This window comes from Dipodomys ordii, unplaced genomic scaffold, assembly GCF_000151885.1.
Source record: "Dipodomys ordii isolate 6190 unplaced genomic scaffold, Dord_2.0 Scaffold62, whole genome shotgun sequence".
NCBI lineage: Eukaryota > Metazoa > Chordata > Mammalia > Rodentia > Heteromyidae > Dipodomys > Dipodomys ordii.
Window position 1 is genome coordinate 3,435,306 of NW_012267278.1, and position 23,558 is coordinate 3,458,863.

At 39.3% G+C, this 23,558-nt stretch overlaps 1 protein-coding gene across 2 annotated transcripts in view; it reads right to left on the bottom strand.

The window, feature by feature from the left end:
* The window catches only part of Qrsl1 (glutaminyl-tRNA synthase (glutamine-hydrolyzing)-like 1), a 27,112-nt gene extending 3,610 nt beyond the window's left edge, over positions 1-23,502 (bottom strand). The window contains exons 1-9 of one of the 2 annotated variants that reach the window (XM_013022444.1): positions 23,376-23,502; positions 13,064-13,223; positions 12,600-12,698; positions 11,190-11,286; positions 7,613-7,789; positions 2,883-3,058; positions 2,687-2,799; positions 1,293-1,485; positions 206-323 (exon numbers count right to left, since the gene is read on the bottom strand). In XM_013022444.1, the coding sequence (XP_012877898.1) occupies positions 206-323; positions 1,293-1,485; positions 2,687-2,799; positions 2,883-3,058; positions 7,613-7,789; positions 11,190-11,286; positions 12,600-12,698; positions 13,064-13,223; positions 23,376-23,399 (1,157 nt within the window). In that variant the 5' untranslated portion in view covers positions 23,400-23,502. The remainder of the gene's footprint in view (positions 1-205; positions 324-1,292; positions 1,486-2,686; positions 2,800-2,882; positions 3,059-7,612; positions 7,790-11,189; positions 11,287-12,599; positions 12,699-13,063; positions 13,224-23,375) is intronic. The other variant, XM_013022445.1, reaches the window with a different exon arrangement.
* Positions 23,503-23,558: the final 56 nt, after the last annotated feature.

The window sequence follows — 23,558 nt, forward strand, 5'->3', positions numbered from 1 at the left end:
GCTGTCCCTCAGCTCTTCAGCTCAAGGCTAGTGCTCTACAGCTTGAGCCACAGTCCAACTTCTGGCATTTTTCTTTTTGCTTATGTGTGGTGCTGAGGAATTGAACCCAGGGCCTCATGCATGCAAAGCAAGCGCTCTACCACTGAGCCACCTTCCCAGCCCATTGAGATTATTTTGGAGAAAATTCTTTAACAAACTGTCTTACTCTTTTAATAAGAAAAAGTTTCCTGAAAGAATTCTTCCTCTCACCACATCATTGAATCCTTCTCTTCTGGTTGTGGCATACATGGCTTCAGTAGACACATTAGTATCACACCTGTGACCTGAACACAAAATAGTAACATTTTGGCTGAAAATTAGGCCTATATTGAAATTTTGAGAAATTGTACTTAGTAGTTCCTCTTCTCTATCAGCTATCATGGAAAGAAAAGAACAGAGTCAAAAAAAAGAAACTTCATCCATTTACCCATCCATCTGTTCACCCCTCCCCATCCCCCCACTATCCAACCTCCCATCCTTCTATCTATCCAGGCATATATTGAGTTGTACCTTGTGTCAGGTACTACATTAGATGGGCTGATCCTATAAAATCATTATCTCTTTCAGATATTCACAGTCTAGAGAAGTAAATTGAACAAAGACATGATGAAAAGCTTATGCACATAAAATGATAAAATGACAAAAGTAAAATGTTAATTTACTTTTCTAAATCATTAACATTATCTTAGGTTTTGTGTGTGTGTGTGTGTGAGAGAGAGAAAGAAAGAGAGAGAGAGAGAAGAGAGAAAGAGAGAAAGATTGTGTACAAGTACAGGGATTTGAACTCAGGGTCTTGTACTCGAGGCTTTTTTTAGCTTTTCACTCATGGATGGTGCTCTACCACTTGAGCCATACCTCTACTTACAGCTTTTATTGTGATTGGTGAAGTCTCTCAGATTTGTATGCCCTAGACTGGCTTTACTTCTGAGTAGCTGGGATTATATGCATGGGCCACTGATGTCCAGCTCAAGGAAACCTTCTGAATGTCTGAGGGAAAACTACTTTAAAAATACAATACCCACTGGGCATCGGTGGCTTACACTGATAACTGCTCAGGAGGCTGAGATCTGAGGATTGCGATTTGAAGCCAGTCCGGCAGGAAAGTCCATGAGAAAGCTGGAAGTGCAACTATGGCTCAAGTGGTAGAGCACTAGCCTTGAGCAAAGAAAGTTCAGAGGCAGCACCCAGGCCCTGAGTTCAAGCCCCAACATTGATGCCAAAACCAAAACCAAAACCAAACCCAGCCACCTTACCATATTCTAGACCATCAAATCTTGCCATATTTGATGCCACTTCTGCTGTGCACAGTACATGGTAGCAGACAATGGAGTAACAGGTGTGGGGCAGTGATACTTCGATTACTTTGGCTCCCTCAGACTCAAAGAGGTCAGCAGCTTTGGACCAGACAGATCGTACTTCACTTGATAATTCTGGAACAAGATATTCCTTATAGAAAAAAAGCCAACATACAGAAATTAAAACATCTATATAAGTTTATAAAAAAAACTTGTATACTAAGACCAGTATACTTATAAAAACTGATATATTGCTGGCAGGCAGCTAGACAGATTGAGCCAGAAGCGTTTATGCTATAACAAGCAAAGTTCTAGATATTGTAAGCTGGATATAATAAAGATTGGAGATCTGGTTGAGAATTCATATTTGTTAAGTATGTAAGTATCACATTCTCTGCTACATGCCTTCAAAGGTTTGCTTATTCAATGATTCCGACAACCCCATTTTAGAGATATTATCATTCCTCATTTTATGAATGAAAAGTACTGAGAGTCAAAAAGTTAAGTAACTTCCCTAACTGGGTCTGTTTCCTAAGCATGTGGTCTCAGTCCTTAAAGGGCATCGGTGGTTACCTCAATGTAAGTCCTTTTTAAAAAGTAGTATCTCTCTATAGTAGTGGTCTTACCTGAGGGTAATTTTTGCTTCTTTTTTTCCAATCTAAGGGGGGAATTTCTGGGATATTTTGGTTGTGGGGTTGTCATGGTGGTGAAGGGTGCTACTGGCCTCTAGGGGCAGAGGCCAGGGATGCATGTAAACTTTTTGCAAGCACAGCACAATCTTCCACAACAGAAAATTATCCTGTCCCAACACCAGCTGCACTAAGGTGGAGAAACCTTATTATTCTACACGGCAGTGTCATTTTGCAGACAAGGAAACTGGCCTGACAGAGATCAGCACATGGCTAGCAAAAGTAGCAGTCTGCCTAAGTCTATTCTGTTTGAGATGACAGTTTTTCTGTAAAAAAAAAAAAAGTAAGGAAAAGTGGCATTATGGCTCAAGTGGTACAGTACTAGACTTGAGCAAAAGAGCTCAGAGACAGTGCCCAGGCTACAAGTGTAAGCTCCACAATCCAAAATAAAAAGTTTTATATATAGGCTGGGCACAGGTGGCTTACACCTATAATACTAGCTACTCAGGAGGCTGAGATTTTAGGACTGCAGTTCAAAGCGAGCCCAGGCAGAAAAGTCTGTGTGAGACTCTCATCTCCAATTCATCACTCAAAAACCAAAGTGGCACTGTAGCTCAAAGGTAGCCTATACAAAAAGAGCTCAGAACAGCATCCAAGCCCTGAGTTCAAGCCCCATGACCAACTGAACAGAAAAAAAAAAAGGAAATGTAAGGAAAAAGTTACCTTGGGAATTCCTATACATAATTTGCTCACATCTGTCAAACTGGAAGGCATGAGTGGCTTAACAGGATCTTGTACTGTGGTAGAATCTTTGGGATCATGTCCAGCTAGTACATCTATAAGGAGAAATAGTTATGTGGAACAGTCTTACAATTTTAGAGCAAAAGTGTTTCAAATAATCAAACAATCAAATAGATACCCAACACAATTGCTGTATCATCCACACATCTGGTTAAGATTCCTGGCACATCCATTGAATTCACCAGGGGAATGAGACCATGACGAGAAACTAAGCCATAGCTTGGTTTGAAACCAACAAGTCCACAGTGGGCAGCAGGATTTCTGGTCGATCCTCCAGTATCTGATCCTAAAGCCCTGGAATTTAAATAGAACTCTCTTTAGAAGAAAGGTATATTTCAAATGTACTTGGAATCTACCTTTTAAAATTGTGTATCTTTTTTTTTTTTTTTGGGTCCGGTCGTGGGGCCTGAACTCTGGGCCTGGGTGCTGTCCCTCAGCTCTTCAGCACAAGGCTAGCACTCTACCACTTGAGCCACAGCGCCACTTCCGGCTTTTTTCTTATATGGTGTTGAGGAATCAAACCCAGGGCCTCATGCATGCAAGGCAAGCGCTCTACCACTGAGCCACCTTCCCAGCCCTAAAATTGTGTATCTTAAAAATATACTTTCTCAGGGTGCCAATGATTCACTTCTGTAATCAGGAGGCTGAGATCTGAGGATTGCACAGTCAAGTTTATGAGACTCTTATCTTCAATCAACCAGCAAAAAGCCAGAAGTGGAGCTGTCGTTCAAGTGGTAGAGGTCCAGCCTTGAGCAAAAAGGCTCAGGGACAGTGCCTAGATCCTGAGTTCAATCCCCAGAATTACCATGCACACCCACACCCCCACACCCCCCCCACACACGTGTATTACCTCTGATTATAAGTATTAACATATACTAATTTTAGGGTAGAAAATTGGGAGCCACTGGCTCATACCTGTAATCTATTTATGTACAAAGATGAGATGCTGAAGATAAGAGTTTAAAGCCAGCTCAGGCTGAGAGGTCCTTAAGACTACCTCCCAAATTAACAGTAAAAAGTTAGGCTGGCTGGGCACCAGTGGCTCATGCCTGCAATCCTAGCTACTCAAGATGCTGAGATCTGAGGATCACAATCAGAAGCTAGCCTGGGAAGGAAACACAAACACTCATCTCCAATTAACTAACTCCCAAAAAGCTGGAGGTAGAGCTATGTCTCCAATGGTAGAGTGCTATCTTTAAGCAAAAACCCCTCAAAGACAGTTCTCAGGCCCTGAGTCTGAGCCCTAATATTGGCACCAAAAAAAGCTAGGCTGAAGTCATGGTTCAAGTGGTAGAACTCCAGACTCTACCACTAGGAGTATGAGAATCCTAGTTAAATCCTGGTATAAAAAAAAAAAGAAATGAAAAAGAAAAGAAAAAGACAAAAAGAAAGACACAAAGAAAAAAGAGGAAGAAAAAAAAGGAAAAAAAGTAAATTTCTACTACCTAGAAGCAAAGTCCAATCTCCTACTGACAATATATACCTTATACCTTCCTTTGATGTTACTTTATAGTTAATGCCATTTTTAAGGTATGCTTTCACACTGATTGCTTTTCATTGATGTGCATGCTTGGAAATTTTTCTCATTTGTTTGTATGCAAACTACCCAATTATAGTAACTGTTGTCTACTTGCCTTCACACTTCTTCCAGAAATTCAGATACCTTTTGCTACTCCATTGAAATCATGTACCATAATTTATGTAAATATTTACAGTTGTTTCCCAACTAGAATAGTAACTAGATAACAAATAGCTCTGTAATGGATACCTTTAAACATAAAATGTTTGCCCGTATGTCTGATTACTTTTAGACTATATTCCAAGAAGCAATTTGCAATTACAAATTCTTATCATTATAAATTGTTGACATACATGACCAAACTACTTGTCAGGAAGATTATTCCAATTTGTATTCCAAATTTCACCAAATTCAGTTGTTTTAGTACTTTAGTATCATTGTAAGTACTAGTAGTTTTACAAATTGGTAATAGTCAAAAGTTTCATTGATGTGCATTTTTGAAAACTTTTTCACACTCATTTTATGTGCACTAACTATAAAGTGATTGTTGACACTTGTAGAGTGTGAATCCTGTTAAAACTGTAACAAGAAAAACAAAAACCCTATCTTGAGGACATTAGACTGACACAAGCCAATGACAAGAAGATAAATACTATTCAGTACTACATATGTGAAATACTTAAAGTATTCTCATTCACAGAGACAGCAGAAGCATTATTACCCTGGGCTAGGATAGGAGGGAGATTAATAGGGAAAAAGTTCTAGTTTTACAAGATGAAAAGAGTTCTAGAGATTAGCTGTACAGCAATGTACTTGACAGTACTGAATTATACACTTAAGAATGGTAAGGATGGCAAGTTTTATGTTTAAAATAAAGTGTCGAAGAACTTTCAGAAAATATAGGGGTATTGGTAGAAGAATAGTATATATCTACTGTAAAAATTAAAATATAAGCTTGGTGCTAGTGGCTCATGCCTGTAATCCCAGCTACTCAGGAGGCTGAGATCTGAGTATCACCGTTTGAAGTCAGCCCGGGCAAGAAAGTTCATGAAACTCTTATCTCCAATAAACCACCAGAAAACCAGAAGTGGCACTGTAGCTCAAGTTAGTTGAGTGTTAGCCTTGAGCTGAACTGCTGAGGGAACAGCACTCAGGCCCAGAGTTCAAGCCCACAACCAACAAAATAAATAATAAAACAAAATAAAATAAAATTTGATATGGGGAAAAAAAACAACCCTGGTCCTGTGACCAGTTTTGATAGTTTCACCCAGACATTTCTATACAATGACTGATAACCATACTATGTTATTATTATTTTCAATAGAAATAGGGCTATATATATGCACTGCTCTGTAACTTGTGTTTCACCTTCACAGCATATATTGACAGCTTTCCATGTCACTATACAACACACTATCTCATTCATTTTAGTGGCTGCAAAGTACTCCAAGAATCTTTACATTAAAAAACAAAACAAAAACATAAGTCCAGTTCGGTGGCTCATGCCTGTAATCCTAGTTACTCAGGAGGCTGAGATCTGAGGATCATGGTTCAAAGCCAGCCCAGGCAGGCAAATCTCTGATACTCTTATCTCCAATTAACCACTAGAAAACTGGAAGTGAAGCTGTGGCTCAAGCTTGCCTTGAGCTGAAGAGCTGAGGGACGCACCCAGGTCCAGAGTTCAAGTCCCATGACCAACAAAAACAAGAAAAAAAAACCAAACACACACACACACAACAACAGCAACAACAAAAACATTAATATAAAAGGAATAAATCAAAAGGGAAAACCAAAAGCAGAAAACTTCATAGTTTGGGACACATCAATCTGGTTACTTTTAGTCTGTGTTTCTATTGTTTGTAAATAGGGTGAGAAATATTCCTAACAGTAACATGGCACTTGTGCTCCTAAGAGAATGCAAATTATATCTCTTTTCTCACCAACTCTATTTAAACTACAAAATCAGACTGGTGCTTTCACAGTTTTAGAAGATACATTCTCTCATTAGCATTCACTGGTGGTTGTGTAAATGTAAAACCTACATTTCCATAGGAATTATGTGTCAAAACGCCATCTTCTCAAAGTACATTCAGAAAGATGAACACTAAATGGGATGATGAGGATAGAAAAAAGCATCTAACTCTGCAGTTCTAACTTGTCAGAACTCTCATTAATATTAATGCAATGCTATCAAATTCCACAGAGATAAAATGAAATGGTTTTACTTGTTCACAAGATTTCAGGAAAACTAAGAAGAAAACCAGAAGAAACTAAAGCTCCACACTGCTAAAAAATATAACTTATCAGTTGCAATGCTTGTGAAAGAGCTCAAGCTTTAATGGATAATTAAGGAGATAAAAAGTATATACAACATTAAAATTAGTTAAATTGGGACTGATAACTATAGTAACAGCCATATTTATTTACTCTTTTTTAGGTGCTTAAGAAATGCTTCAAAAATAGGACTCCACACATGACTGCGGGATTCCTACCTAATACACATGGTATGATATATTGAAAACCTGTTTACCTCTTGTGCAACCACTTGCAGATAATTTTTTAATAGTTGTTTAAAGATACACATTTTTAGGTGCACATTTAGGAAAGTGCTCTTTTAAATATCCTACTGATATGTACTAGGGCAATTTTTTTCTTTTAAAGTCAGATTAGAAAGAGGATAAACCACTGCTAAGAGCTCAGGAACACTAAACTAAAGCTATGGAATAGTCCCTAATGTCTGTACAATTAATGAGTACTTGAATAAATAATATAAGAAACACAATGCAGAAGTCCACTTATGCTCAAAGCTTTATTATATAAAGTCCATAAAATGTCTTAAAAGCAACCAGATAATTAAAGTTAATGTATAAAGCTTAGATAGCATGCTGTACAGTTCATTGTATTCATATACAATCTGATGTATTTTTAAGTACAGAGAGCTTACTAAAAAAGAAACAAAGCCAGGCACCAGTGGCTTACATCTGTAATCCTAGCTACTCAGGAGGCTGAGATCCGTGGTTCAAAGCCAACCTGGGCAGGAAAGTCTGTGAGATTCTCATCTGCAATTAACCACCAGAAAACTAGAAGTGGCACTGTGGCTCAAGTGGTAGAATGCTAGCCTTGAGCTGAAGAGCTGAGGGACAGCGCCCAGGCCCAGAGTTCAAGCTCCACCACCAACAAAAGAAAAAAAAAAACCCACAAAAACCAAAATAAAAAAGAAATAAAAATACCAGCATTTCATGAATGACCCTATTGTTGGGTTTTGCATATAGTTTATGACTATTATTTGTATTTGGATGGAATAAATACAGACCAAAAAAGCATCTTACGCAAAGCATGTGAATGCTGCCACAGCAGCTGCGCTACCGCCGGAGCTTCCCCCAGTTATGAGCCAATTTGAATCCTTGTTCTCACCACAGGGTGTCTGTTGCCTTTTTTCTCTATATTGTCTTGAAAAACTCCAGGGGTTCTTAACTGGTCCAAATATACCATCAGTGCTCCCAGATCTGAGATGGAGAAGTGAAGAATATACCTTAGTAAAACTTCCAGTTTATGTCAAATTTTCAAATCCTGAGTAGATTATTTGCTCTGGTACTTTTGATCTTTTAATAATCCACTGTAACTTGAGTTGGAAAAGGTAGGAAGCCTACTCAACAGTACTAAACAAAAACAGGCAGTTAAGGAGATGAAAAAAACATTTTGGGGGAACTAGAAAGTCGAAGAAATAATTAGCTAAGGAAATAATGTATCCTAATTTTTTTTTTTTTTTTGGTCCAGTTGTGGGGCCTGAACTCTGGGCCTGGGTGCTGTCCCTCAGCTCTTCAGCTCAAGGCTAGCGCTCTACCACTTGAGCCACAGCGCCACTTCTGGCTTTTTTGTTTTTGCTTATGTGGTGCTGAGGAATCGAACCCAGGGCTTCATGCATGCAAGGCAAGCGCTCTACCACTGAGCCTTGATCATTCAATTCAACTAAAGACTATTTCCCTTGTAAATAAGTCTTTCAGTTGAAAAGAGTTCCAAATATTTAAGCAGTTAAGAAATCCTCTGAAAGAATCTGTCCTTCTAGTGGAAGTTTCGAGTAAGCATTGTAAATAGAAGGCTCACAGCTTATTTCTAAGTTTTGAAATTTTATTCAGATAAATTATTTTAAAAAATCAAAACAATGTGTAAACCACTTTGCACCTCATCTGAATGCACCTACCGCTAATATTTCACCCATCTGTTTTATTATTCTCATGGTCTGTATGTGCTTATATACATAAAAATATACATGCTTCCCCCCCAAACTTAAGCTATGCATATATATATATATATAAAATGGCCCTTTACCTCCAAATACTTTAGCATATATTTGGTACTCATTTCCTAAGAACAAAGACATTCTGTAACACAACCAGTATAGTTATCAATCATAGTACAATTTCCATCAATACAATAATCTACTGTATATAGTCCAGTTTTGTGAGCTTATTTGATAATATGTTTTATAGCATTTTATCCTCCTCCAGGATCAAATCCACAATCAGATACTGCATTAGTTCATCAATTCTCTTTAGTTTCTTTTTGCTGTGGCTGATTTTTGTTTGTTTGTTTTTGTCAGTCATGGGCCTGAACTCTGGGCCTGGGCGCTGTCCCTCAGCTCTTCAGCTCATGGCTAGCGCTCTACCACTTAAGCCTCAGCGCCACTTCTGGCTTTTTCTGCTTATGTGGGACTGAGGAATTGAACCTAGGGCTTCATGCATGCAAGGCAAGCATTCTACCACTGAGTCACCTTCCCAGCCCCTTGCTGTGGCTGTTTTTGTTTTTTTAAACCCTTTGTCAGTAGATACCAGGCTATTCTGAGCTTGGGCTAATTATGAAAAAGCCACTATAGATGTACCACCTCCAAGGTTTTGCCATTGCTTTTGTGTAAATGTAAGTCTTCAATTTCAAATTTATGTTTTCCAAAATTCTTCTCTGTTGGTTTCTTGCTTTTTTATGTTTTAGGAGTATATTTCAAAGATCAGATGTCCTTAATTTATAAAAAAAATCCAATCTATCAATTCAGTAATTTGTACTTTATACATTCTATGACATTTTGCCTCTCATGGTCATACCCAAGTTTTCTTTTCTAAATTCTATAGTTTCTGGTTTTACTTTCCTTAGACTCTTTAATTTGTAGCATTTTCATATATTTTGTTTTCACAATGTTCAATTTTAATAGAATACGCCTTATTTTGGATGTTATGTGTTTCTCTGTTTTTAGATTTAAGATAAACATTTTCTTATATGGAATATTATCTAAGTAATTCTCAAAGAATCAAATTAAGTTCTTAAATTAAGTCCAAATAAGTTCATTTCACCCTCACTGGCAGTATATTTTAGTAAGATAAAGACAATATCCAAAGAAATCTATGTTCAAGTTTACTTCCATGGATTAGTTCTTTAACTATATTTCTATTGAGTACCAAGCACTGTAAACTTGACAGTCAAGAGCTTTGTTTCTATGGAATATGGAACACAGACCATGCAAACATTGTAAATGTGACAACTATTGAAAAGGGAACATCTAAAGTGCTTTTGGTGAAAGACTGACTACTTTCTTCTAAAGAAAAGAACAGGGACAAGGAAAGAATATCTGTTTCCACACTTCTGTTCAACACTGCATTAAAGGTGTTAACTGGTACAGTAAGGTAAGAAAACAAAAAGAAGGAAAATGATCTCTATGTTATATACATAATACTAAATATATATACTAAATATTATTCCAAAGAATCCACAAAAAACAAATAAGTGAGCTTTAATCACTAAGATCATGGGACATGCAGTTAATATACAAAAATCAATTATGTCTCTATGTACTAGCAATAAACAATTTGAAATTAAAGAAGATTCCATTTTCTATAGCATTAAAAAGTATAAAGCTAGGTGCTGGTGGCTCACAACTGTAATCTTAGCTACTCAGGAGGCTAAGATCTGAGGACTACATTTCAAAGTCAGCCTGGGCAGACAAATCTGTGGGACTCTTATCTCCAATTAACTATCAAAAAGCTGGAAGTAGAAGAATATCTCAAGTGGCAGAACATCAGCCATGAAGTTGAAAGAGCTTGAGGCCCAGACTTTAAGCACACAGCACATGCACGTATACACAGGATAAAATTCTTGAGTATAAATTATATGTAAGGTTTATATGCAAAAACTCAAAAACATTGGGTGAGAGGGAAAAAGTAAACAAAAGCTCAGTGTTGAGACCCAAGGTGTTAATGAATTAGAAGATACTTAAGACGACAATAATTTCTCTTTATAGAAGTCAGTCTGGAAGTTCCACACAAAATTCCATTAAATGTCTTTGTAGAAAGAAGTTGATTCTAAAACTTTTATGAAACACAAAGGACTTAAAACGTGTAAATAGAAGAAAAAAATGAGAGGAATTTCTCTAATTTAGGGCCAGAGTCCAGAAAGTCTTAAAAAGAAAAAAGAAAAAAAAAAAAAAGCTAACCAGATGCTGATGGTTCACACCTATAATCCTAACTACTCAGGAGTCTGAGATCTGAGGATCTGTGTTTAAAGCCTGCCCAGATAGGAAAGTCCAGGAGACTCTTATCTCCAATTAACCACCAGAAAACCGGAAGTGGTATTGTGGCTCAAGTGGTAAAGCACTTGCCTTGCATGCATGAGGCCCTAGGTTCAATTCCTCAGCACCATATAAGCAAAGAAAAAAGCCAGAAGTGGCACTGTGGCTCAAGTGGTAGAGTGTTAACCTTGAGCTGAGGAGCTGAGGGACAGTGCCTAGGCCGAGTTCAGGCCCCACAACTGGACTAAGAAATCGGTATTAGAATCCTCAAGAATCTTCAAGGAGCTACACTTAGTGATATTAAAGGCATAGATAGGAGAAACACAACAGGAGAAGATTTCCATTTTACTTACCCCATAGCAAACTCATCTAAATTTGTTTTTCCCATTAGTACAGCTCCCTGATCCAGTAACTTCTGCACTACTGTAGCATTATAAGGTGGTATATAACCTGAAAAAAAAAAAGTTATTCTTATTGCTGAAAACAGGGAACATGCAAATGATATGCAGAAAATGCAACTATAAATTTTTAATCAATTTGTGTTCATGCCTTAATCCTAATTTGAATAGTAGGTTGAACTTTCTTCTAAGAGTTAATGTTTTTTTGTCGGTTGTGGGGCTTGAACTCTGGGTTTGGGCGCTATCCCTCAACTTTTCAGCTTGAGGAGAGTGCTCTACCACTTGAGCCACAGCGCCACTTCCCTAAGAGTTAATTTTTTCTCCTGATAATTTTCCAAAGACAGTCTGTACATCATTCATTGACTTTAGCCAGGTGCCAGTGGCTTATGCTTATAATCCTAGTTACTCAGGAGACTAACATCTGAGGATTGAGGTTTGATGTCAGCCCAGGAAGGAAAATCAGTGAGATCCTTCTCTACAATTAACCACCAGAAAACCAGAAGTGGTGCTGTGGCTCAAAGTGGCAGAGTGCTAGCCTTGAGCAAAAAAGCTTAGGGACAGTGTTCAGGTGCTGAGTTCAAGCCCCATTACCAACTGACCAACCAACAAATAAATGGACAAATATTAACTGCAACTACTGCATGATAATAATATAATCAATTCACTTAATATTTATTACAAATCATTGTATTGTTCACTATGCTTGAGTTTTCTTCTTGGATGATATCTGGTTAGAAATTTTATTCTCAATTAAAATTTCTTCTATCAATAAAAAAAGTTTTATCATATATTCCAGAACCACAAGCCACAGTCTACCTATGGGAGGAGACTGGAGCATGTTCATCATAGACTATTAGTGTGGTACACACTCAACTTCTTTTTCATTTTATTTACTTTTGCTCAGAATCTAAATATCTTGATCAGAATGCTTGCTTTTGACCTACTAGATGAGGAAGAATAAAATCAAGCATTAATATACTACACTAAAGAGATGGAGGAAGCAGGAACTAAAGAACTGTTGAGTAAAGAAATTCTCAAATCACCCGTAAGTGAGGAATAAAGATAATAATTCATACTGAGTCCTTGTTTTACACAAACTTGAGTTAGAGGTCACTTTGTACTTTTGTGCTGATCAGTTGCTGAGTCTTCTTCTTAAACAGAATTTCTAAAACTTCTGAGACAGCACTTATTTATTAAGCTGATCTAACTCTAAAGCATATTCTGCATGCTGAAGGAATAGTAAAACAATCCTAAGTATTTTTCCCAAAATACAATTAGTCTTTAAGATTATCTTGGTGCTTTAGTGTTTCATCTTTTACTAAAAAATACCTATTTTATAAAAGTTTGAATGCTCCAATCAGTTACCTTTTAGCATATTTGATGCACATGTTGTCTCGATACCTGATGTGCTGAAATTGTCTTTTACTGAAATAGGAATTCCATCTAAATCCCCAAGTGACTGACCTGCATTAAAATCCAGAAGAGTGATATATGATAATCTGGTTCAAAATGTACAAATGTATCTTTAAATACATATGCATAACTTTTAATATGTCTTTTAGTTGTTTTACTAATTATTATTTTTAGCAATGAGAAATTAAATTTATGCTTGAAATTATTACAGTTAGACATTATAAAGCATCACATACCCATTAGCCTCATTTTTACTATACCTCGTGGCCAGTTCTTTAAATACAGGTATGTTTTACATTTAAAGTTTCACTTGCTAAAAAAAGACTACTGTATCCAATTAAACTCTTTCTCTGGAGATATAGCAGAGAAGTATAATTACAAGTAATTTACTTTTCTTATAATTAAAAATAATTTACCTTCCTTATATCTTTTCTCTGATTCTTCAGCTTGCTTTAGGGCCACCTCTTCTGATACAGTAATGTAAGCATTTAGAAACTTGGTTTTCCTGATGAGGGACAGACATTTCTGACAGAGCTCTGTTGGTGTAATCTGGCCTTGTTTCAGTGCTGCAGAAACCTATATCACATACAATTCAAAAATCTTTTATTATTATATGAAGTGGGCAATAGAATGGCTAAACACAGAGTTTTGAAGTGAGGCTCTGATTCAAAATTCTGATAACCCAATATTTAAGATAACATACTGAATGAAGGGAAGGATGTTGATCAGCTAGACTAGCTGGCTAGTTTTCTAAATTAGGCTTTAGCAGCCTTTAGAAATAGTTTTTATGTGTTTTCTTTTTTTTGATCGTGGGGCCTGAACTCTGGGCCTGGGTGCTGTCTCTCAGCTCTTCAGCTCAAGGCTAGCACTCTACCACTTGAACTACAGTGCTACTTCTGGCTTTTTCTGCTTATGTGGTACTGAGGAATGGAGCCCAGGGCCTCATGCATGCAAGGCAAGCACTATACCACTGAGCCATCTTCCCAGTCCCTAGAAATAGTTTTTGTAAGTCATCCTGGTAAGGATCAGCTAGAACTCTGCTGAATAAAGGATGAGTTGGGGACGGCTTTGTATAAGGAGCAGCTTATTGCACAGCAAACAGTCCAGAATAAGAAAAGAGAAGTGAACTGAACAGGCACTACAGGACTTTATGATGCTGAATAAGATCATTATATCTAGCCAGGAACTGGTGGCTTATGCCCATGATCCTAGCTACTCAGTAAACTGAGATCTGGAAGATCACAGTTTGAATCCAGCCTAGGCAGAAACACCTCTGAGACTCTATCTCCAATTAACCAGCAAAATGTTGGGATGGAGGTGTGGCTCCAATAGTAGACTGTCAGCTGTGAACAAGAAAGTAGAGCGAGAACTCAAGGCTATGAGTACAAACCTAGGTGTCAGTAAAAAAGAAACAAATGAAAAAATACCTTAAATGAAAAAAAGTGTTTATACCTGTTGTGGAATGTGAGAAAGAGACATTATAATTGAGAGTAAAGCTTGTAAGATATAGGTTCAAGAGCAATTGAAAACTTTTCAGGAGGGCTGGGAAGGTGGCTCAGTGGTAGAGCGCTTGCCTTGCATGCATGAGGCCCTGGGTTCGATTCTTCAGCACCACATAAGCAAAAAGGAAAAAGCTGGAAGTGGCGCTGTGGTTCAAGTGGTAGAGCGCTAGCCTTGAGCTGAAGAGCTGAGGGACAGCACCCAGGCCCAGAGTCCAGGCCCCACAACCAGACCCCCCCAAACTTTTCAGGAATTCTGTTTTTTGTGTTCTAGGAAGGCTGATGAGAAAAAGTGTAAAAACTGCAAAAGAAATGACCAGAATTTGCAAAATAATAGAAAGGAAGGCCTGAAATGAAGTGATGATTATCTAGTATTTCCTGTAGGAGCTAATAATATGAACTGATGAATTAGAAAAGGAATACATAACAAGAAGACAAAGATGATACTAAAGCTTTGGCAACCATATGAAAAAAGAGTTGGAGCTGGGCACTGGTGATTCATGCCTGTAATCCTAGCTAGAGTCTGGGATCCGAGGGATCATGGTATAAAGCCAGTCTGAGAAGATAAATTTATGAGACTCTCATCTCTACTTAACCAGCAAGAAGCTAGAAGTAGAGAAGTAGAGGTATGACTTAGTGGTATAACACTAGCCTTGAATGAAAAACTAAGGGCCCAGCCCTGAGTTCAAGCCCTAGTACCAGCGCACACAGGCACTGCCCCCCCCCCACACCTTCAGGAGTGGGATTATCTCATGAGACAAGAGTTCACAGACAGAGGGAGACAGGGAGAGTAGGGAAAGTATTACTATTACTATTAGTAGTAATTGTTAGTAGTAGTAGTAGTATTTGCCAAGAGGTAGACATGTTGCATTACATATCTTGTCAACTCATTTTACCCCAAAACAAACACATATTTTAGGTATCAAGTAATAGGATTTTACAACTGAACATATCATTAAGGACATGTCATTTTCAGGTTTAAGGTTAATGAGAAAAGCAGGGGAAGAGGCAATTGGGAGAATCCCTAATGCTCATGGATAAGAGGTGGACAAGGACTAGCAAAGGAAGGCTGCAGGAGCAATTCAGAGATGTAAGGACCTAACTCAGTAACAGTGATATTTCTATTGACTTGCTTGCATGAAATACAAAGTCTTCAGAAGAAATGAGCTAGAAAGAAAAGATAGCTGTGTGTTTTAATGTTCTGAATGGAGAGTGCAAAGACAGAAGACAGTGGCGGCTTAGTGGAGGAGTTATTATTAGCAAACACTCAACCCCAGACACAGAGAAGTAGCTATAAGCCTATCACATGGCAAGGCTGTAGTAACAAGGAAACTATGCCTGCCACCTCTCTTCTTCCTCGGTCATGACTTGTCAACTGGTATGAAACTAAGAGCTAAGGTATATGTTAGATGCTCAAGAAAGAGATTGTATAGGAGCACTCGCATACAATGGTGCTGATCTTCATTAGGGTCAACTTTAGGAATTCTAGCATTGAGAAAATCAGTAGGGGAATTGGAAAACAGAAGTGAAACAAAGATGCTAATTAGAGTGAACCAAGCATAAGGATAAGAAATGTAAATTGGATAGCTCTCCTGGGACAAAACTGCAGGTGTCACATTTCAATAAAAAACAAAGTTAATTTTTTTAATTCTCATTTTAAAAATTCTCTCTTCTGGAACATGTCTACTAGAAATTGAGCTTTCCCTAGAGACCACTGTTCCCCATTTTGTTCCTACCTAGTACAGCCCACAGTCCAGTAGGGCAGAGGGTGTGCAGGCAGGCATCCTGGTTCTTCCACACCTTGTGTGCAGGCAGGCATCCTGGTTCTTCCACACCTTTTTCTTCTCTCTTCTTTTAAAAAGCCCAGCCAATCTCAAGCACAATCTTTGGAATTATGGTGTTCCCCTCTTTTGCATGTTAATCCAGTCACACCCTTGCATTCACTTTCTTTTTTGTTCCTATTGTCTTCAAGTCAATGTATAGTGACAACCAGTCTCTCAATTCACACAAACTGTTCTCCCCCCCCCCCCCCCCCCCCCACCCCCCCCCCACCCCAGGGCGCTGTCCCTCAGCTCTTCAGCTCAAGGCTAGTGCTCTATCACTTGAGCCACAGTACCACTTCCAGTTTTCTGGTGGTTAATTGGAGATAAGAGTCTCACGGATTTTGTGCCAGGGCTGGCTTTGAACGGTGATCCTCAGATCTCAGCCACCTGAGCAGCTAGGATTACAGGTGTGAGGCACCCACACCTAGCACAAACTGTTCTTTAACTACTTCTCAGTTACAAGCCTGCCTGGTTCTAGCCTAAAGTACAACATTAGCTAACCACTTCCTACAATCTCTTAAATATCTCTACATTATCTTAAATATTCTGTCACCTACATCTCCAGTCCCCTCAACTCATTACTTTCCTACTCACACAGACAGGTGGGTGGGGGAGGGGTCTCAATCCCACAATCTCAGAAGACACCCAAAATTCCAGATGACACCAAGTCTAACACTTTGATTTTAGCCTGTGAGGCTCCAAGCAGAGGCCTACTCCATCCACAAGTGTTAATGAAAAGATTGTGGTGTTTCTAAGCCACAAAGGTTTATTTATTTTTGATATATATGCTTTAAAAGAAAGGAAAATGATGGAACTAATTTTAGAAAGTAGGGGAAGGGAGAATTGTAAATACAAATAATTTGGGAATTTTGTCCTTGTTAAAAAATTGGTATTAATAATAGCTAGTTCTTTTTTTTGGGGGGTGTCCGGTTTTGGGGCCTGAACTCTGGGCCTGGGCACTGTCCCTCAGCTCTTCAGCTCAAGACTAGCACTCTACCACTTGAGCCACAGTGCCACTTCTGGCTTTTTTCTTTTTGCTTATGTGGTGTTGAGGAATCGAACTCAGGGCTTCATGCATGCAAGGCAAGCGCTCTACCACTGAGGCACCGTCCCAGCCCCAATAGCTAATTCTTATAGACATTTTCTCAAGATGTTTTATATTTCTTTGAATGTTTACTTCCACACTGAGGAGCTGATGCTTTTTTTTGGCCAGTTAGGGAGGCTGAACTCTAGGCCTGGATGCTGTCCCTCAGCTCTACAGCTCACTGCTAGCACTCTACCACTTAAGCCTCAGCGCCACTTCTGGCTTTTTCTGCTTATGTGGTACTGAGGAATTGAACCCAGGACTTCATGCATGCAAGGCAAGCACTCTACCACTGAGTCACCTTCCCAGCCTGAGCTGATGCTATTAACTGCATTTTACTGATAGTGTATTTAGCTCCTGTTTGAGGTCACATAGCTAAAAAAGAGCTGGGATTCAAGCAAGGCTTGATTATATTTCCAAACATTCATGATTAGAATCACTAATCAAGAACACATCTGTGTGCAAGACACTATGCTATCTATTTAACAAGCAGTACTTTTGTGTGTGTGTGTGTGTGTGTGTGTGTGTGCCAGACCTGGGGCTTGGACTCTGGGCACTGTCCCTAAGCTTTTTTGTTCAAGCTCTACCACTTGAACCAAGGCTTTTTACCAAAAGCCATAAAAGATAATTAAGAGATGAGAGTCTCATGGCTTTGAACCTTGATTTATAAATCTCAGCTTCCTGAGTATCTAGGATTACAAAAAGCAGAACATTTTTAAAAATTAATTTTGCAGGTAATATCTGAGGTTTACTTAGACAAAGAACTGTCTCTCAAAAAGAATTGTCTTGAAAAAGGTATTGGTGAGCCATTCAAGCTGAGTATGCCCTTCAAGCTGATGAGTGCTTATTTGCTCTTTGATACACACCATCATGTTTTGTGTTCATTGTTTCAAGATTGCACATTCCTAAAACTAGTATTCAACAGCCTGCCCTCACTTTCCAGTACATCATCTCAGAAGCACAAAGATGTGACTGCTTTGGCACACTTCACTTGGGTCTAAACATCATTACATCTTGGTTTTTCTCTTGCCCCTCTGGCCATTTCAAGGTTTATTTTGCTGGATTTATTTCCTATTGTTGACCACTAAAGGTTGGAAAAATTTAGGCCTTTTACTTTTACACTCACCCTCCCAAGGTGATCTCATCTGGCCATGTGGCTCTAACTATCTTCTGTACTCTCACCAATTTATATTCCCACCTATGGCCATTTCCTGAGCTCTAAACTCATTTCCACCTGCTTATTTAACATCTTCACTTAGATATCTAGGAGGCATGTCAACATTAACATCTCTAAAACAGAGCTCTTAACCTCCACCTTCCCTTCCAAACATGTTCCTTTATAATTTTCATATCTCTCCAATCTTGATAAATGTAACCATTCCCCAGGACAAAAACTTAAATGTCCTTGATTCTTGTCTGTCCTTCAACCTCAACAGCCAATCAGCAAGTCTTCACTTAAAAAACAATCCCCAAAACAATGGAGGGGGTAACAATGCTCAATAGGAAGTGTACTCATTACCTTACTCATGTAACTGTATAGTATCTTTACAATTAAAAAAAAAAAATCCCCAGGTTAAGGGCATAGCTCAAGTGGTAGGCAGTGTACCTGTCTAGCAAGTGTCAGGCCCTGAGTTCAAACTTCAGTACCATTTCTGCCTTCCATCCCCCACAAAAAGTTCCCCTTTACATTTCTTCTACCATCTCTAATTTGCCATCATTAAAAAAAAAAAAAAATCAACAGCCTTCTAACACTTCTTCCTTCTTTCCAGTTTCTTTCCTATAAATCACAGTGCTTGTGATCAAGAGCCAATTAAAAAAGCTTTTAAGGGGCTGAGAAGGTGGCTCAGTGATAGAGCATTTGCCTTGCATGCCTGAGGCCCTGGGTTCGATTCCTCAGCACCACATAAGCAAAAAGAAAAAAGCTGAAAGTGGCGCTATAGCTCAAATGGTAGAGCGCTAGCCTTGAGCTGAAGAGCTAAGGAACAGCGCCCAGGCCCAGAGTTCAGGCCCCATGACTGGACCCCAAAAAACAAACAAACAAAAAAAGCTTTTAAATGTTAAATAAGGGCTGGGAAGGTAGCTCAGTGGTAGAGTGCTTGCCTTGCATGCTGGAAGCCCTGAGTTCAATTCCTCAGCACCACATAAGCAGAAAAAACCAGAAGTGGCGCTGTGGCTCAAGTGGTAGAGCACTAGTCTTGAGCTGAAGAGCCGAGGGACAGTGCCCAGGCACAGAGTTCAGGCCCTACGACCAGCAAAAAAAAAAAAAAAAAAGTTAAATCAGAACTTGTCCACAAATTCAAAATTTTTACGAGGTTTCCCAGTACACTTTAAATAAAATCTGCATTCTGTACTGTGGTCAGCTTCAAAAGCTATGATTTGGCTTTTGCTGTCCCTCTCTTCCCCAAACCTCATTTACTTCTCTCCAGGTATTCTGGCCTTCAGACATTCCTTTAATACGTGAAGCTTGCTCTTCTTAGTCTTTGTATACATTATTGTTCATTATACCTGGGCGTAATTCTCCCACATCTTCCCTTCATATCCTTATACATCTCAAGTACCATCTACTCAATTAGAGAAATGTTCCTGATTAGATAGGCCACTTTCTATAAACCATCTAGCTTCCACAACTAGTATTATTTTTCTCCAGAATATTTATATTACTTGAAATTGTATCCTTCATTTAAAAAATATCAGTTCTTGCTTTCCTACAAAAAAAAAATAGTATGTTGCACAAGGATAAGAAATCTGTCTTCAATGCTAATCCCTAGTGTTTGGAACACAGAGGTGCTCAATGAATGTTAGCTGAATAACTAAACAGTATTTCACTTCAGAACAAATTATTTTTAGTTTAGATCTTCAAGAAGACTATTATTAAAAGTTATAATTAATGTCTAACTCCAAGAAACACTGAGAAAGGTAAGCAAAAAGTTAGAAATGGTTCCAACTTTCTGAATGTACCTGAGTAAATTTTACATGTAGAGTTTTACCTCCTATTTATCACCCTACCTCCTTTCAGTGATTCTTCCCTGTGCTCTTCTGTTGTCCTAGACTTCCATTTATAGTCCCTAAGTAGCTTCAGATATCCAGTTTCCAGCTCCCCTCTCTTACCCCCTTCTTTCTTTCTTCAATTATTGTCTCAACTTACAGTGGTCGATGCCTGTAATCCAAGCTGCTGAGGAGGTTGAGATCTGAGGATCATGGTCAGAAGCCAGCCTGGGCAAGAAAGCCCTTGAGACTCTTTTATCTCCAGTAAACCATCAAAAGCCAGAAGTAGAGCTGTGGCTCAAGTATTGTCTCTTGAGCAAAAAAAAGCTCTGGGACAGTGGCGAGGCCCTGAGTTCAAGCCCTAGAACTAGCATGTGAATGTGTATACACGCACACACAAGAATTTTTTTTGTAGGTCATGGGGTTTAAACTCTGAGCTTGGGCACTGTCCCTGAGCTCTTCAGCTCAAGGTGAGTGTTCTACCACTTGAGCTACAGAGCCACTTCCGGTTTTCTGGAGGTTAATAAGAGATAAGAGTTTCACAGACTTTCCTGCCTGGGCTGGCTCTGAACTGCGATCCTCAGATCTCAGCCTCCTGAGTAGCTAGGATTACAGGCATGAGCCACTGGTGCCCAACTATACACAAGAAATTTGATCAAGGTGCAATAATTTCCAATGAGAAAAATCGTTCAATCATCCTAGGCATTGGTGGTACACATTTAAGAGAGAACATATACTGAATTAATCTCTAATAGGTAGAATGGGAGGCATCAGAACAATGACCTAGAAAAACAGAGTGGACAGAAGCAACTTTTGGGGGTAAGGAAGTGAAAGTAAGGCAACCCCTTGGTCTTCCTTTGGGTCAACAACTTCACATGGTTTTCCCTCCTCAGTAGCTAGGATTGCAGGCATGAACCACCACCAACTCCTAGCTAAAACACCAGATTTTTATAGGTTGTATTTCAAATAGGTTTTGGGATTTTTTTTTTCTTATTAAGTTTATTACCCAGAACTAGGTTTGAAACTCAGGGCCTCACACTTTCTATACACACACACACACACACACACTATTGTAAAGATACTGTACAGAGGGATTACAGTTACATGAGTAAGGTAATGAGTACATTTCCTATCAAGCATTGTTACCTCCTCTTTTTTTTTTCCCCTACTATCCCTTCCCTTCCCACCTCCTCCCTCTGCGCACCCCCCCCAGTTGTAAAGCGTGTTTTCAATATAGTGTCTTGTACATCTCACTGTTACAATGGGTCAACCTGTATCCTTGTTTCAGCATTTTGTTATTTCCCTTCCCCTCCCCAAATTAGAAAAAATGCATATACAAGATGCAGGGCACCGGAATCAAGTACAGTGAAAACAGGGGTTATACCATGGAGGAGGAACACACAAAAGAATAAAAAAAAATCTCACAGTACATTAAAAACAACAGCGACAAAGATAAAACCTCTTGTATCCCTATCTTGGGGTTCATTTCACTTAGCATCATCTTATATGCTAATATGTACTCTGACCTTCTGCTTGTCTGGTAAGATTATCCTAGACATATACTAGTTATTGCAAATAAGGGAAACCATAGGGCCTATGTTTCTTTGGGTCTAGTTTACCTCACTTAATATATTTTTTTCCAAGCTTTTCCATTTCCTAACAAATGGAGCGGTGTCATTCTTTCTGATGTAGACATAGAATTTCATATATACCACATTTTCTTGATCCATTTATCTACTGAGAGGCATCTGGGTTGGTTCCATATCTTAGCTATGTGAATAATGCTGCAATAAGCATAGTTGTGCTGGTAGTTTTAGTATGGCCTTGTTTGTGATCATTTGGGAAAAATGCCTAAAAGTGGGGCTGCTCTATGTGTAGTCCTCCATACTGCTTTCCAAAGTGGTTGAACAAGTTTACACTCCCAGGGACACCTTCTAAGCAGAGAGTCTTATCAATTGAGACACTCGAATTTTATAAAACAAATTTGATTCCTCAAAAATAATACTCTAGCTGGGTGCTGCTGGCTCATGCCTGTAATCCTAGCTACTTGGAAGGCTGAGATCTGAGAATCGTGATTCAAAGCCGGCTGGGGGAGGAAAGTCCATGAGACTCTTATCTCCAATTAACCACCAGAAAATCAGAAGTGGTACTGTAGCTCAAGTGGTAGAGCACTTGCCTGGAGCTGAAGAGCTCAGCGGTTAGTCCCGAGGCAGAGTTCAAGCCCCACCACTGCAAAAAAAAAAAAGGAAAAAGAAAAAAAAGAGGACTCTTTGCCAAACTAGGGTAGTAAAGCAGTATTTTATAGCAAAAAAAAACATTTAATATTTAAAACCTGTATATTTAAAGGTCACTTTATCATTTATAGCTTTTAAAAACACTATCAGCTGAAAGAAGAGAGACTTCCTAAGTGGAGATACAGAGAAGATGGAAGGCAGGATATGTCCTTCAACAAAGAACCAGGTTAAAACAGTGTGGGTGTTACCATACAGATCTGTTTATGTCTACAGTGAAAGAGACTTGTAGCTTACAAAAAAGCCCCAGGTGACTCTAATTTCAGTGCCTGCAGACTTTAAAATCTGGGCCAGAAAGCAAGGTGAACCCAATTAAAGCCGTAACAGCAGAAATAAAGTGAGAAAAAAAAACTCACTGTGGTCACATTTACAAGATAGGAGAGCCTGGTGATTTATTAGATATCCTAGCTGGACAATTGAAGAGTAAAAGGGGATAACAGTTATGCTATTTAAAGGATTTTTTTAAGAATCCAGGAAGGGAAGTTGAAGGGTGTTTGTTTTCATACCGTTACAAGGATGACTTGAATCTTGGTTAGAGTGTGAGTATGAGGCATTTGGAATGTTCAGAAGGCCCTGGAGAATGTGGCCAGGTAATGGAGGCAGTGGTTGGGAATCAGGTTATCTTGGTGGCACCTGAAGCTTAAGAATGACTTTCTTGTTGGTCAAGACCCTAATACAAGACTCCCCCCGGCCCCCGCAACCATCAACTACTGGTTCTAATGTTGTATGGTACGGGTTCGCCAAGCCCATGAGTGAGAACCGTACGACCTGGCACAGGAGAGGAATTGGACCAGCTGATCAAGCCCGATCTCGGCCCAAGGCTACACAAACGATTAATTTCGAGAAGCTGGTGGACCTGCGCTTCCCCCCACAGCTCCGCGGTGCACAGATCTCCTGCCTGAGGAATGGGGGCTACAGTCTCAGAACTGATGTGCGAATCCCCAACCCAATCCGGCCAATGGGCCCAACAGGCGTTCTCAGGCCCCGGGACGGGTCCGCGAACCTTCCCTTCTTCCAGGGGATCCCACCAGGCTAATTTCACTCACCTCTCGGAGGGTCCAGCCCAGCATAGTCCCCGTATTCAGCCGGTCCACACTTAGGCCAGGTGACCGGAGGGAAAAAAAAAGAGGTCAGGAGCAGCCGCCGGTATTACATGGGCGCAGCCATCTTGGATCGTCACGGAGCTCTCCAACACGGAGGCTTCGGATTGGTCAATTTACAGCTCGAGG